Source organism: Pseudoliparis swirei, chromosome 18 (genome assembly GCF_029220125.1).
Source record: "Pseudoliparis swirei isolate HS2019 ecotype Mariana Trench chromosome 18, NWPU_hadal_v1, whole genome shotgun sequence".
In the NCBI taxonomy this organism is placed as follows: domain Eukaryota; kingdom Metazoa; phylum Chordata; class Actinopteri; order Perciformes; family Liparidae; genus Pseudoliparis; species Pseudoliparis swirei.
In genome coordinates, this window is record NC_079405.1 from 17163515 (window position 1) to 17178280 (window position 14766).

A 14766-nucleotide genomic window follows, 5' to 3' on the forward strand; every position below is an offset into this window, starting at 1 on the left:
GTATTAGTCGGCACACACGGTTACCAGCAGGAGAGGCAGGCAGCAGATCCGCCATTACATAAGTGTTCCCGGTGACACACACACACTCTCTCTCTCTCTCGTAATCATAGTCAAGGTGATTTTCCACGGGAAAAAAATACTTTATTAATACACTTATATAATGTATACTAACATTTATAGACAAAATATGTACATCAAACATCTTTCACGTAGGTCCCAAAATATAAAATCTTAAGTACCTCTTTCTATAGAAAACTAGTCTTCTGGTAAAACTTTTACATTCAACTTCTTTCCTTCTCACTCCTTTGACTCCAGTATTCATACGTAGTACAGAGAATAAACATCTGAGATGTATCAGTTTTTCACAAGTAAAAGGCAACAGCAAGAACAAACACCAGGTTTGACTTGAGCAGAAACAGATGTTGAGTATGCAGACCAGGTCCAGCACAGTGCTACAATATGTACACAGATTTCTGAGTACACAACATACAATTATCTGCACTCGGCCCACCTTCTATCTCTCTGGACAGACAGAGTGCGAGAACCGGTATCAAAAATAGAAATGTACAAGAAGGCTATGAACAATAATTACAGGAAATCCATCTGACCTGTGTGTTTGTCAATGAAAAACTAGACTTCTCATTCAGTGTGGTCATGCGGTGGCCCATTCCTCCATCCCTCCATAGGGTGTACCTTTGAGGAACCCCTTGTATCTCATGGGGCCAGTCATCATAGTGTCTGGTTCGAAGGGCATTCTCAGTGATGAGCGTTATGGAGACCTAAAGAACATAGGCAATAAACTTTGGGTAAAAAATGACCTCTAACAATTGGTGCAATACTTTCTAAAGTACAAAGACGGTGCGTCTCGATTGCAGCTACAAGATGCATCAGTCATTGGCGTTTAAACTTTAACTGCAGCATCAAAAACGTATTTTTCTTTACATTCAACCAAGTGTGTGTGTAGGGCCGGTCCAGTGTATATGATGTAATAGCACTGAGTATTTAACATTCAACCAGAGCTTTCCATCCTCTGGGTGTGGATGTTGCTCTCTCCTCTATCTCCTCTTGATCAAGTCCTCCAGTTTGCTGTTTGCCCTCCAGGCTGAGGAACAGAGAACGGGAATGAGGATGGGTTTTGGAAAGGCTCAGTCATGTTTTCATTCCTACTACTGTCTCTGCTCCTGGGTACGAGGACAGGATCACCTCTTTACCCTTTTTCTCTCAGTCTTTGGTTTCCTGGTTGAGGGGTGGTACCTGCTTTAAAGCCTGAAGGAGGGCAGGGGAGTCCATGGGGGTCTGAGATATGGCTGGAACCGGAGAGCCTCCTCTGGGAGACATCATTAGCTGAGGTGGATGCGGTCTTTCGTTGTGCATGGTGGGTGCAGAGCCTCCCATGCCAGGGTAGAGCATGGGCATGGCCCCGGGGTACCAGCATTTCTCCAGCATTGGTAGGTAGGCTGCAGCAGAAGGTGGAATGAGGTAGAAAGGCATGCAGAGAGGATGTGGAAGAGTTGGCCGGTTGCTCATGTAACTGCCATAACCGCTAGAGGCCGATGATGTTGCTGATGACTCTCCTCCAGAGAGCAGCTCGTCCTCTGATGACTCCACCCGGGGTCGTTTGTGGCGCGGCTCTTCATCCTCCCGTTTGATGCTGGAGCTCTGCCTCTCGCCGAGTGCTCGCTTCAGATGGCTCCCATTACCGTAGTAATCTGGACGTCCCTGTTGCACCCCAGATTCAGTCTTCTCCAGCTCTCCACCATAGCCGCTGTCCGTATCCGTATCACTGCCACTCTGCTCACTGCTCATTGGAGCGTGCGCCCGCTGGATGACGGGCACACAGTTCCTCCCATAGCCCTCAATGGGTTTAGGGGGTAAGCTGGTGGGCATCTCCTTGTGAGGTTGGTTCTGGAGGTAGGCAGGGATGTCTTCCGTTTGCGGGCTGGGAGGAGTGCGGGGTCGGACCGGACTTTGCAGCACCTCTGCGGCTAACTTGTGGAGGTAATTGATCACATGGGATGGGGTGAAATCTCCATCAGTTTCATGATTGCCTAGATACTGAAGCATCTCCTTGGCACAAATATGGAAGCCAGAGCAAAACATCTCCTCTGACTTCTCCTGGTTGACAGCAGGCTGATCTGTAAAGACAACAAGAAACCAGTCAGAAAGGCTGCCGTTTGAAATAGAAGTCCCTTTTCCAACAACTATAGCTATATTTGAAGTCATTGATTTACCTGCAGTTCTGCATAATCCCTTTATTGTGTATTCATTTTGGTAATATTTGCGCACTGTCCAACAAAAACATCCTGCTGCACGTGCATATTTGTGTGTGCAGCACGTGTGTGTGTGTGTGTGTGAGGGATCTGAAGCTCACCAATTTGCATGCCGCTCTGCAGAGCGAGGATCTTCTGCTGCTGCTGCTCCAGAAGAGAAGTGAGGGCTTTCACATGCTTGAGTGTAAGCTCTAAAACCACAGCCTTCTCCAGATGGCCCAGAGTCTGTGGGAAAGACACACAGTCAGCACATCCTCACCTCTTGTATAAACTACGCTTTACTGCTCATGGTCACATCATCACAACTCTATAGCAGCCATACAATGCACACATTAATCCATTAGAAATATTACATTTTATATGGGATCATATACATTTCATAAATAATATGCAGTCCGGAGTATATATTATACTGAAACTTGTTTTATTGTGTATTGGTTTAAATTAAATGGTTTAAATCCCCAGTTTTAACAGAAGACTCCTCTTCAGTGTGAGCTGTCATTTACCGACTGCTGACGCACTCAGCACAGAGGATGTAAAACCCCTGAGCCGCCACTGGATGGTGCGTGCCACTCAATACAGTGAATCCCGTTTTCCCTCTCAGCCACAGCGGGAACTTACCGTGAGTTTCAACTGCTCCGGTAATAAATCTTTCAGCTGAGCGATGCACTCGTTTATCCGGTCACGTCTTTTCTTCTCAATAAGTCTGTGAGGCAGCTTGTAGGTTTCCTGCAGGATTAAACAGCATTGTTGGTTACATTCAGCTACACACACATATATGTATATATACTTTATGAACAGAGGCAGTCACTCCGATAGGGAGGACTCCAGGAGTTATGTCATAGCAGAAATTAGGTCAACCATTTATGGTACTACAGGACTACTGCTAGTCTAATTCCTTCATGGAGTTCACACCCTTTAATTAAAAGATGTGGTTATAACTAAACAAGTAAAATAATAACGGACCTTGCTCTCCTCTCCTCTTTTCATTCCTCGTCTGGGTTTATAAACATACATCGGGAAATCCATCCTAAAGAAGTACAAAGAGAGAACAGTTAGGTATGATGTAATGGTTTGGTAAAGGTACAGAATATAAATAAAATAGTGAGTGCGTTTGAGGACAGCGTTGCTCAAAGTATAACTTACCCCTGCAAGTCCGACAGATCCGCCTGGTGTTTGGACAGAGGAGGTGGTTGCGCGCTTGGGATCCGCTCCATTCTCTTCACTCCAATTAAACAGTATATTCGAACTACTTCTACAATACAGTTACGGATAAAAACGCATTTATTTACGCGTGATGAGAAATGTTGGAAGGACAAAAGGAGTTCTTAAAATATACTGATGTGCCACAATAAACGGCTTCGATTTGTATCAATTCCGCAGTACTCAATACGCAACTAGTCGCACTGATGTAATTGTTATTTTGCGTGTGAAAATAGTTTCAAGTGAGTCCCTGCTCCGTGGTTCCAGCCGCAGAAGGAAGGCAACCCTCTTGGTGGCGCGTTGGGGAAGTGGGGGAGGACGGAGAGACGAGTTAAATAAACCCTCTGACTCTGCGCTCCGCCTGACCTACCTTTGTCACATGAGGCTCACGTGTTAAACGGCGCTGTATCCTCGGCGGAGGGACCGCCCACTTTCTACAGATAAGGAGCCTCAGTGGGCCGACGGCGGCGGACGTCAGAGCAGAGGGCGGGGCTTGTGCCATCTCGTGTAGCTGAAGTGTATTGAAACGCGGCTGAGCGTCACGGCCCAGGGAACCTGCCTGCAGCTGGCAGCAGGCCGCGGGCACGAGACTCGAGTGGGTATACCCACTACCAATGAAAACATACAACTAAATTAATATACTAATGAAATAACTTTACTGTTAATATCCTGTACGATTATTATACAGGGATGAACAATGTCATTCCACGCATTTAAATAATGTTTAACTGAGTGCTTTGGCCTTTGGGATGCATCGAGGTTTAAAAAAAATATTTTTACACTCAAAATATATTTGTTTTAAAGTTAGATTAAATGCATGTAGAACATAATAATAACAATTGGTAATACACAATATTCAGCAGTGTATTGTATTGACCGTTGCCTGCTGCTGGCAGGTGGGCTGCGGTATAAACACTGCGGTCACTGCGGGACAACCACGTGTACCTGTGCGTGGACGAGTGTGTGCAGGAGGCTTGTTGTCATGAGGCGACGCCGACTGTCACGTTGATATCCTCATGGCCCCGGCAGCCTGCTGAGTGTGCAGGGCATATCCTGCTCATCCAGCACAGGGCTGCTGCTGCTGCTGCTGCAGCTGCACCACCTGCTGCTGCAGGCTCCAAGCACAGGCCACACAAGTATAGGACTACACCCTTTTTCAAATGTTGATTTTCATTAATTGCATGAAGACAGGATATTTACTTTGAAACTATCGTGATTACTCAATTAAATTCCATTAACATATCCTTGAATAATCCCAACAGTGTATGTTCATGCTAAAATAAGAACATAGGCTAAAGGCCTTTAAAAACATATATAATTATTATCCTTATTTATAAGCTATTTTGATCGAGAAAGAACACAATCGTATAGTTTGTAGATGTCATTTAGAAACAGAAAGGGTCACAATAATAACATTTTTCTTTTGACAATCCCAAAATCCTTTATTGTTCCTCTGCTGCTGCATTTTGTGAGTTTCTTCCTTTTTTTCACCCACGTTTTTTTTTGGAGGGGGGGCGGATTTACTTGTTCCGATGTGAGGGTCCAGGAACAGGATGTGTACAGATTGTAAAGCCCCCTAAGGCAAATTTGTGATTTTGGGAAATACGAAATAAATTGAATTTGAATTGTTGAAGTCAATATGGACTAGAATGACATACGTTTTGTGAAGCTGTAAACAATAATAGCTATTAATTGAATATGAATTATTATGTAATTAAAGCAAAGCTGTCAGACTAAACATTTTTTTTTATTTGTGCATGTCTCAGGATTTCAACAAAAAATCCCACTAATCAAAATCCCTGCAGTAATTGAATCATATTTTTAAAATCATTTTGAGATAATTTATTGTTTTTCCCCCCAAACTTTCCTTTTCAAGACAGGAACACAAAATATTGCCTTACAAGCCAGATGAGACTCAGGAGGCTACACAAAGTTCCCCGACACTAAAGAGCATGGCGGTATTTTGGTTAAATCTTTTTTTCACTATGTATTTGTAATCACAAGGACGCTTGAAGTGCTATTTAAATCATTTTGGCAACTAACACAAAATTCACTAGATATTAATATAGTATTTCTTGGCTCATTTAAGGTTTTCTCACCACTAGGAGCTCAATCCTCAGGACTATTCATACATCTTTGAAAACATTAGCAAGGAAGGTAGCAGCTGTCACAGTTATTTTCACAACCGTACAACTTTGACTTTCATGACATAATCAAAATATTTTTCATAGTTTCAGAAAAGTAGTTTCTTTCACAGCAATTGTCCTATTCAACAAATTACCAAAGGTCAGCTAGAACATTCCTGCATTAAATAAAAGATGGGTAGGCAAACGGATTCAGTAATTACCATATTACTTTAACAGTGTCACAGTGATGCAGCTTTAACTGAATCACAACGATGGAAATCTCCTAAAAAGGCAGTTAGCACAAACGTCACTTAATTTAATACAGGATTTTATCTTGATAAAAAATTCTGAGAATGACATTTGTTTGAGTTCACTTGTAGATCTTGAAATAGTTTTCAGCAGAAAAGTTCAGCAGAAAAAGTAAAACATTTTAACGAGTCGTTTTTAATAATGTTAAGATGTATGCTGATAAAATGTCGAACAAGCTTAAGACAAATGGCAAGATGTTTGAAAGGTAATGTTGTCAAACGTGTCACAGCAGGCTATTTATATATAAAAGGTAATGACATTCTCGTTAGGTGCAAAGTGTATATTTTGGTATATACTATACTTAGTGTCAGTCTTCAGAAAATAACAAAGCCATTTTACATAGTTTTAAAGTCTACATAGTTCCACCTGTGCTATGATGAAATCCCAAAACGTCAAACCTTTGCAACACCTATTCAGTATGTGTATGACGTCATACATGTTTCCTCATGCAACATGGTTATAAGATAAGTGCACTTCCTCAGTTGTAGAGGACCACAGATAACAGAGTTCATCTGCAGGCAATCCCCAGATGTACTTCTCTTCTCTCGTTCACCCGACTGTACCACGTTAGCAGCAAGACACCACGCACGTTGTCCACGGGGCAGAGGATAATAAAAAGCAAACATCCGCATTACCTTTAGTTGTGCATATGTTCCTTCATTTACCCGACTTCTATTTGGATGGATACCGTTTAACACTCATTTACAGATTATTTTACACACTTGTTTATTTAAATAGACTCCGAGAATGGAATGTACAGTTCAGACACAAGCCATCCATTCGTAGAAAAGTTCAGTTTGTTCAAGCAGCACTCCAAATGACTAAGCTACTATTTTTCTTCTTTCCCCTCATTCTCAAGTGGGTCTTTTACAAAGTGCCTTCACAATTACGTGCGTGCTACAGAAAATATCCCTGCTTTAGGACTAAATGAATGAAAAGAAGATTACATAATTCAGTGCAGAATAAATCTAGTTGAACTAACATTTCTCAAAAATTCAATTACGTTTGGTTCTAAATATGCTTCCGATGTGACTCCATATCACTATCATTCAGCACAACATGGAGCCAGCTTCAGAGGGCAGTCACAACATGTGCTCCTTCTCCACAGTAGGTCCATACAGTTTGTTATAGAAAGGTCACTCACAGGTCACTATTATTGCTCTTAACAAATATCAGAGTCCCCTAAAAAGCCGTTTTACTCTAAAGTGTTCTGGAACAAGTAGAACCTTTATTTTAGATTGCAAAAAGTGTGAAAGTGATAATGAATGGAGGATAAACACCTGTATAGATTGTATAACAGCATAAAGACACTTTTGAAAGTAAGGTGACCTCTCCAGAATTATTTACAGTTATTGTTTATCTTCATACTTCAAATATAAATTCAAATAGCAGTTCCCAAAAATACTTAATTCTTATTTAGAGATTAAATATCATTACACTCTCCTATTGCTGTCAGACAAAAGCAAAATGTGTTGTAGAGTTCATACAAACCTTCAAATACACATGTAACCTGAGTTTGCTGGCGCAACACCGAGGATCAAAACCTCAATGAAAGGCCGCATGAGAGCAACACCCCCCCCCCCCCCCCCACCCTGGAACAATGTCTGAACTTTGGCATGCTGTCAGTGTGGTACAATGCAGAAGGCATTCAGGGAAGTAAAGCTGAAGTCAGTGCTTTCATCTCCAGCCCACAGGGCTGGCTTCTCAGGTCCTGAGGCACTTGGTGATAACTTTCCCTTCACACAGACGCATGCATGTTGTACAACCACTTATTGTAGGAGTTTCTGGTGAAGTATAGAGTCAGACATCAACCTAAATATATACTGGCTAGGACATGATTTGGCATTCTCCTGTATAACATTTGACGCACTGACAGAAGTGCTAAGGCACTGGTGGTACTGGCCCAAGGGCCCTCAGGCAGGCTGCTGGGCATTGATGTTCATGTGAGGGGGATGACCGAGAAGACCACTTCGTTGCTTCTGCTTCCTCTGCTCTGTCATCTTCAAGTGGAAACAAAAAATAATGTTGTTCAAAGAACACTGCAAGGTTGAAACCATTGCAAGATTAAAACAAATACACAAAACTGGACAGGAGCGTAGTACCGATTGTCTCATCTAACACGTGGCAAGAAAACAAATAAGTGTATTTCCCAAGGTGTAAAACTATTCCTTTAAGACACAGAATAGTGTGTTCCATAACAATAAAATAGTTCTTAAGTGTTTTTAACATTTTCAAAGGAAAGCTGTTGCATAATCGTGGCACTGCATAATGCGACTAAGTATGGTGTATATTTAATTTGTGCATGAACAAACTCATTCCAAGTAAACGATGAGGCGCAAATACTGAAAATAAACTACTTTAGGAATTAGCTTAAGCTGTCTGAGTTACCAGTTCCATAATGGGGATTGTACAACAGTGAGCAACCAATCCCCAATGCCTCTTCCCATGTTATTGTTCATAATATGGTGGTCCTGAGTAATTACATAACTCGTGTGCAGGTTGTCTATAACCTCCCAATGACTGAAAAGCTATCTCGTTAAAGCGGAGGGAAAATATAAAATATCATGGGTGCAGACGGCGTGGTTCACGGTCACACGATCTACCTGTTCCTTGAGCTCGGTCAGCTGTCCCGACAGGTTGGAAACCAGCCTCATGGTCGACTCAAGTTTCTCCTGCAGGTTCCTGATTTCATTTTGCTCCCCCTCGGCATCGCTGCTCACCAGTGACATGGCGCGCATCCGTGGGAACCAGTCCAGGTTGTGCTCCTGTGGTCAACCAAACACATCCGTCACTGGCTTTGGTACATTGACTCTTAATAAAGCTAAATGATTAAAAAAACGAATAAGTCATTCTAACAGCTAATTCTAGGTGCTGCTGTTGGTTGAGTGCTTCCATCTGAACTCCAAATGATGCTGGGCTACGGCCGGTTTTCTTTAAGAAACATGCGTGCATGGTATCATTGGCACAGGAGTAACAGTAACATACCTCAGACTGAGCACATCGTGTAGCGCAATGGGAATCCCAGTGAACTGACCAACGATTCCTTTTCATGCTCTGGTCAGTTTAAGGGTTAGAGTGCAACTAATATACCGCTTTGTTCTGCTTTCCTGTTTGTTTATGTCATTAAATGTGAAGCATGTCTGTCAGTTGTAATTAAAGAGGAACATATTATTGCATTAGGTGTGTGAAACAGGCCTGCACATGTTTACAAGTCTGACTCGGTAGCTTAACCAGATGAAGTCTACTTGATCAAAGTTACTGTATTCAAAACATCATTCAGAATTACAGCAGCCGACTACAATGTACTCCAAGACGGCGCGCTCCAAGAAAGCCTGCACTGAAAAGGTGGATCAGGATGTGTGTTTTCAGGGTGTGTCGGCGCTTTTTATTTACCTTGATCATCTCAGCTACGTAGCTCTCGGGGCCTGTGTATTCAGTGGAGTCCTTCACTTTTACCAGTACAATAAAGAACAGGTAGTGCCACATGTTGTGCTCCTCTTTGATGTGCCCCTCAAAAGTCACCGTCTTGTTGTCAAACTTGTCCCGCTCCAGGCCTGCAGAGGGGCAGTGACTCACATTATTCATGGAACGTGTTACAGCGGGTTTCAGAACCAACAGCTGGCCTCATACTAGGAAGCTGACAGGAAGATAGTAGGTTAGTTAAACATATGTATTCAGAAGGTGTTATTGATAAAGGTAACGGTTGTTTTTTTTTAAGAGAGACTGGAGAAGAAATGACATAAACTAAGCTATAATAGAAAAAATAGTAACATTCTCTTTCACAATATTGGATAATTATACATATATACAAAATATATGCAGCGCATTGCATTATATTTTCAAAAGAGGAGAACATCAGGGACTTATTTTTTGGGTGATATTTTTTAGGTGGATCTGACAAGCGTAACTAATGCTAAATATGGTGTTACTACTATAGTTGAGAAACTAAAGAGCAAAGAATACCATCAAAGTGAGAAAGAAAAAGGCAATTACATGGTAAAAGACGATTGATACAGGAGGACATTATTATTATTATAAAAGATAGTAAAACTGACAACAATCAATTTGATTCTCACAATGTTTAGTCTTGGTTCTCTGCATTTGTGCCTTGAGAAAAATATGTATCTGTGTGTGGTCAGATAGATAGGTAAAACTCACTGGTTATGTCTGTGCCTAAAAGTGCTTAGAACACATCTTTTGATTATATATAAACAGTAAAGGGAGCTTCCAAGTTGTGCAGAAATAATACGATAGTTCAGCCAGGGATAAAACCTTGAGGGAGGGGGGGGGGCTAGATTTAAACAAGCAGGGGCTGTGACTATACTGTATTTAGACCCAAGTTATAACCAAAAGAATAACTAGAATGTTATTCGTTATATGCCTCCACCAATCCGGATTCAACATGTTTTATCCTATTTGGAAATTTGTGTGATATTGTCTTAATTAGCATATGTACTTTTGAGTTTAGGTCACAGTGACTTTTGACCACCAACATTTGATCAGTTGATCCTCGAGTCCGGACCGATGTTTGTGCCAAATTTAAAGGCATTCTCTCAAGAAGCGTTTACTAGAATGTACCAAACAACGGACAAACGCAACGCATCCGCGTACGAACTGGTGTGAATAATTTCATTGATGTTAAATACAAGTTGATATGTTTAGTAATCCACAACATTAGTTATTCAATTGTAGTGACAGAATACAGCTTTCTTGAGACATTTGGTCAGTTCCTATTTCCCTTCTTCTATATACGATGGAGTGAGGTTGAGTCGGATTTCCTGAACAGAAATGATTTTAGCTATAGGTAAAAACCAAACCTGCACAGGAAGTTCCTGATGTTATTATTGGCTACAGATCCGAAGACCGAAAAAAACAATACAAGATTGAAAGAAAGATCAATGGCTTATAAAAGCGAGCTGAGGATGGAGAGACACTTAAGCCTGCGGAGGTCGGCTCCTAATCTCTGCATCTCCTGTTTCCTTGTGGAAACCATAGAAACGGCAGCTCCCCCCTGGGCCCTGGCCTTCTTTAAAATGAGTGAGTCAGATGATGGCTGGCTGGGTGACATACTGTTCTCATTCCATATGCTGACCACTCTATGTTGTCTATATGTTGCACAATTCACTTTATGTTGGACAGAAGAGAAACGCAATTTCGATCTTCTGTATGTTTGCACATATGGAAAATTGACAAATAAAACTGACTTTGACTTTGACTTGTCTTAAGTGCAGGACCCAATCTATGCACGTACACACTTGCTCACCTAAAGTACTTTTGTGTAGCGCATATAATGCCCATATAAGGACATGTAGACCCCGCTACAGAAAGGGTCAGAGTATAGGTAATTAGTAAAGATGCACAAAACATATGACGTGAAAATTAACTTTGTGAGTGAGAGGAGGAAAATGTCAGGGCGTGAGAGACAGACATTAATTATGGAGGCCAGCAGAGCAGTGGCAGGAAGCTTTCATGACTCAACCTTCTTTGGAACGACAACTAGGTGAAAAGGGAGAGGGGGGGGGGGGGGGGGGAGCAGCAACATACCAGACACCCCAAACACACCAAGAAAATATTTTGAAAGGGGATTTGGGGACTTTCACCAAGTGACTTGGGTTGGATTGTGGACGAGTACGAATGTCGCACAGTCTTTCAAACACAGATCATCTACGACGACAGAGCCTACAGGCTGACCTCTTGATCAGAGAACTCATTCTGCCACTGGAAAGTTGGATTGCCATGACAATATCTAATAAGAAAATATTCCCGCACACGCAGCAGAAGAGAGAGATGTGTCACATACGGTAAAAGTGGGAGTGACACGTTTAGCAGTATGCATGTCTGAGGCACCGATGTAGTCAACTTTAAAGCTTTAAAGCTTTAGATAAACATTAATATAAGACAACTATTCAATGATAGTTTCCAGAACCTTAGATGTTGTCTTCCAATTGCTTATTTTGTCCGTACAACACAATAAACTGGAGTGGAACCTTTTTAAGCAAAGACACATATTCAATCAATTGTCAAAATCATAATACATAGTTTAAGCACTCGTCACCAAGCAGCAACTGAAAAAAGACATTAGGGAACCAACGACTGCTCTCTAAACAGATGAAGCGCAGTCTCACCGCAGATGAAGCAAGTGGTCTTCAGGACTTCTTCTTTCTTCTGTTTTTCACTCCTCAGGTCAGCAAAGGTGTCGATGATTACACCAAAAATGAGGTTGAGGACAATGATGATGACCATGAAGAAGAACAGCAGGTCGTATATCACTCTGGCTGCAAACAGTGGCTCCTGCGAATGGACCAGAAACACAGCAACAACATCTGTACAGGAAGTATTCAGAAGTAGTGATTACAACGTTACATAGTTATTATTAACTGTATCTTGACAACAGAGAACAATTAATAGTACATTGAAGAAGATATGTTACTGTATTGTAGAGGACTAGTTTAGAAAGATTGTCCCATTTAAATGTATGACCCAAAGGGCAGGTCTTAAAATATGTGTAGGATGTTATGAGTTTAAAACGAGGTTAACAATTTGTCATCATGGATCTCATGAAAACACAAGACCACAGGTGAAGCCGGCCAGATGCTAAAGTAACAGAGCCGGCAGAAAGGCGGTCAACCTGATGCAGCCTGTTTCTGTCTCGGTAGGACACACACGTATGTTTATTCTACATAATTAGCCAATCGAGCCTCAATGGACTTCAATGTCTACATACTGTGCTGTAAGTATATTGGTATAGATGTTGAGTTAATCCTTTAAAAGATATGCTCACTAACTAATGCAGTGACACACTCACATGTAAGCTTGTTTTAAGGCAACAATGATCAGAACCATTCTTCCACACATTGTGACTGTATGGGTTAAATATGTGACTTTTTGGCCTGAGTTGCATTGTGTTGTGAGTAGGGATGGGTATCGTTTGGGTTTTTTCCCGATACCGGTGCTAAACCGGTACTTTTAAAACGATACCGGTGCCTAAACGGTGCCTGAACCGATATTTTTTTTTTAAACGCACAATGAGGACATTAAAAACCTCTTTGGCCATATTCCCTGTAGAAGCCGTTATCATGGAGCACTGACACACAACGGATATCAGACTGTTAACATACACAATACATGTTCTCCGTTATATGATGTGATATGTATTGTCATGTGCAGTTAATCCTGTCACTGTTTTGATGGGCAAAGAGAACAACCAATCAGAGGTACTGAAGATGACACGTGACAAATAAAGTTTTGCTTCTGACAGCGAGAGTTCCACTGAAACAAAGTGACGCCCCACGGTCTTTATTCCTCCGTCATTATATTCCCGGTAACACCGGGTATACAGCCGGGACCGCTGGACATCAACACATCTGCTAGCAGACTGTCACGCCAGAGCTAGTGCTAGCTACGAGCTAGCTTAAGCATGGTTATAATGGCTAATTTATTATTTCTTGGCCTACTTTTATGAATGCAAGACTTGCAGTCAACGTTACGGTACTAATCTAAGTTCAGGCTGCTCGTCATAATCGGTCTCCACGTGTTCAGGGGGACCGTGACGGTCTCCCCATCGCGCCCAGCCTGACGCTGGTGTGCGCGACACGGGCTCACGTAGTCACACACGGCCAGGGTTGCCAGGTCTGTGTGACAAAACCAGCCCAGAAACCAGCCCAATATCAGAACTCAAAATATGCCCGTGCCAAACCATATACACTGCTTTTAAAGTCCATGTCCAGTACCGCTGCTAACCATGTTGGTGTCCTAAGCATAACTCCTTCATGATGGGGAGGGCAGGGCGCAAGTGACTTTTTTCGTCAGGCGCCGGCACCGGAGCTCTGCGGCGCGCGAGACGGATCGAGTCGTGTTAACGCGACACGTAGAGACAGAATGACATACTGCTGTAGAGACGACCAACAACAGACGGATTGGAAGCTCATTCTGCACATGCGTTAAATGCGTTAAAAAAAATTAAATAATTAATCCTGTAATTTAATCATAACGCGTTAACGCGTTATTTTTCACAGCACTAATATATATATATATATATATGGTTCTTTGAAATAAGTTTTTTTGAGAAATCATAGGTTAGGGCACTTATAAGCTAGATAGCTTCAGCCTCGACCCTTTCAGTCAGCCACTTTCTTCTTTTGTTGAATTCTGATTGTTGTATATTTTGCTGATCGAAATAAACTAAACTAAACTAAACTAAACTAAGGGGTTAAAAGGGCCCCATTTGTGAATCCCACAGAACCAAACCCACCCCGGGATGGGGTGTAGGAGTAATCACACGAGGTGATTCTCGCCAAACCGTCCCAACCCGTTGGGGAGGTCGGCGATTCATAATCAGACTCGCCTATGAATCGCTCCTCCCGTGTAGGCGATTCTGAACCGCCTATCGCCCACCTCTCCTGTGAGATTCACAAATCCCTGCTGCTTTGTTGGAAATCACTTCTACTTACAGACTCTGGTTCGGGGCTCCGTGATGTCACTAGCACCAAAGCGCTTAGATGTCACGTGACAATGTTTCCATGGTGACGGACAAGGTCGCGGAGATCGAAGGCACTGCGCGGATGTGTCGGCGTGTACGTGCTGATCTGGAGTCAGTTTGGTAGGATTTGGGTATAAATAAATTATTTCATTTAAAATATGGATTTTTATTTCAAGATATTCATGTAATTTGCATGCAAAATAGGTCTACCCGAACCAGCGGACAAAAAATTCAACCCGCGGCAACACTTCAAAAGTAGCCCAATTCCGCGGGAAAACCGCGGACCTGGCAACACTGCACACGGCGCAGCCTCCGCTGTCAAAGTTAAATGATAGGCTATCGTAACCTGCTGAGAGGGCGGAGTCACCAGAGAAGTTCA

General features: G+C 42.2%; 2 protein-coding genes across 5 annotated transcripts in view; both read right to left on the reverse strand.

Moving 5' to 3' along the window:
* Positions 1 to 116: 116 nt before the first annotated feature.
* LOC130208806 (class E basic helix-loop-helix protein 40-like) lies at positions 117 to 3812 on the reverse strand. The gene is made up of 5 exons (XM_056438139.1): positions 3417 to 3812; positions 3237 to 3300; positions 2892 to 2999; positions 2372 to 2495; positions 117 to 2135 (listed from the first exon to the last, which is right to left on the reverse strand). Exons 1-5 carry the CDS (start codon positions 3485 to 3487, stop codon positions 1222 to 1224), a joined length of 1281 nt encoding a protein of 426 aa, XP_056294114.1. The 5' UTR covers positions 3488 to 3812; the 3' UTR covers positions 117 to 1221.
* Positions 3813 to 5300: 1488 nt separating this feature from the next.
* Positions 5301 to 14766, reverse strand: part of LOC130208604 (inositol 1,4,5-trisphosphate receptor type 1) — a 64895-nt gene continuing 55429 nt past the window's right edge. For 2 of the 4 annotated variants that reach the window (XM_056437841.1, XM_056437839.1), the window contains exons 57-60: positions 12034 to 12199; positions 9302 to 9462; positions 8512 to 8673; positions 5301 to 7908 (exon numbers count right to left, since the gene is read on the reverse strand). In XM_056437841.1, the coding sequence (XP_056293816.1) occupies positions 7822 to 7908; positions 8512 to 8673; positions 9302 to 9462; positions 12034 to 12199 (576 nt within the window). In that variant the 3' untranslated portion in view covers positions 5301 to 7821. The remainder of the gene's footprint in view (positions 7909 to 8511; positions 8674 to 9301; positions 9463 to 12033; positions 12200 to 14766) is intronic. The other 2 variants (XM_056437843.1, XM_056437842.1) reach the window with 1 other exon arrangement.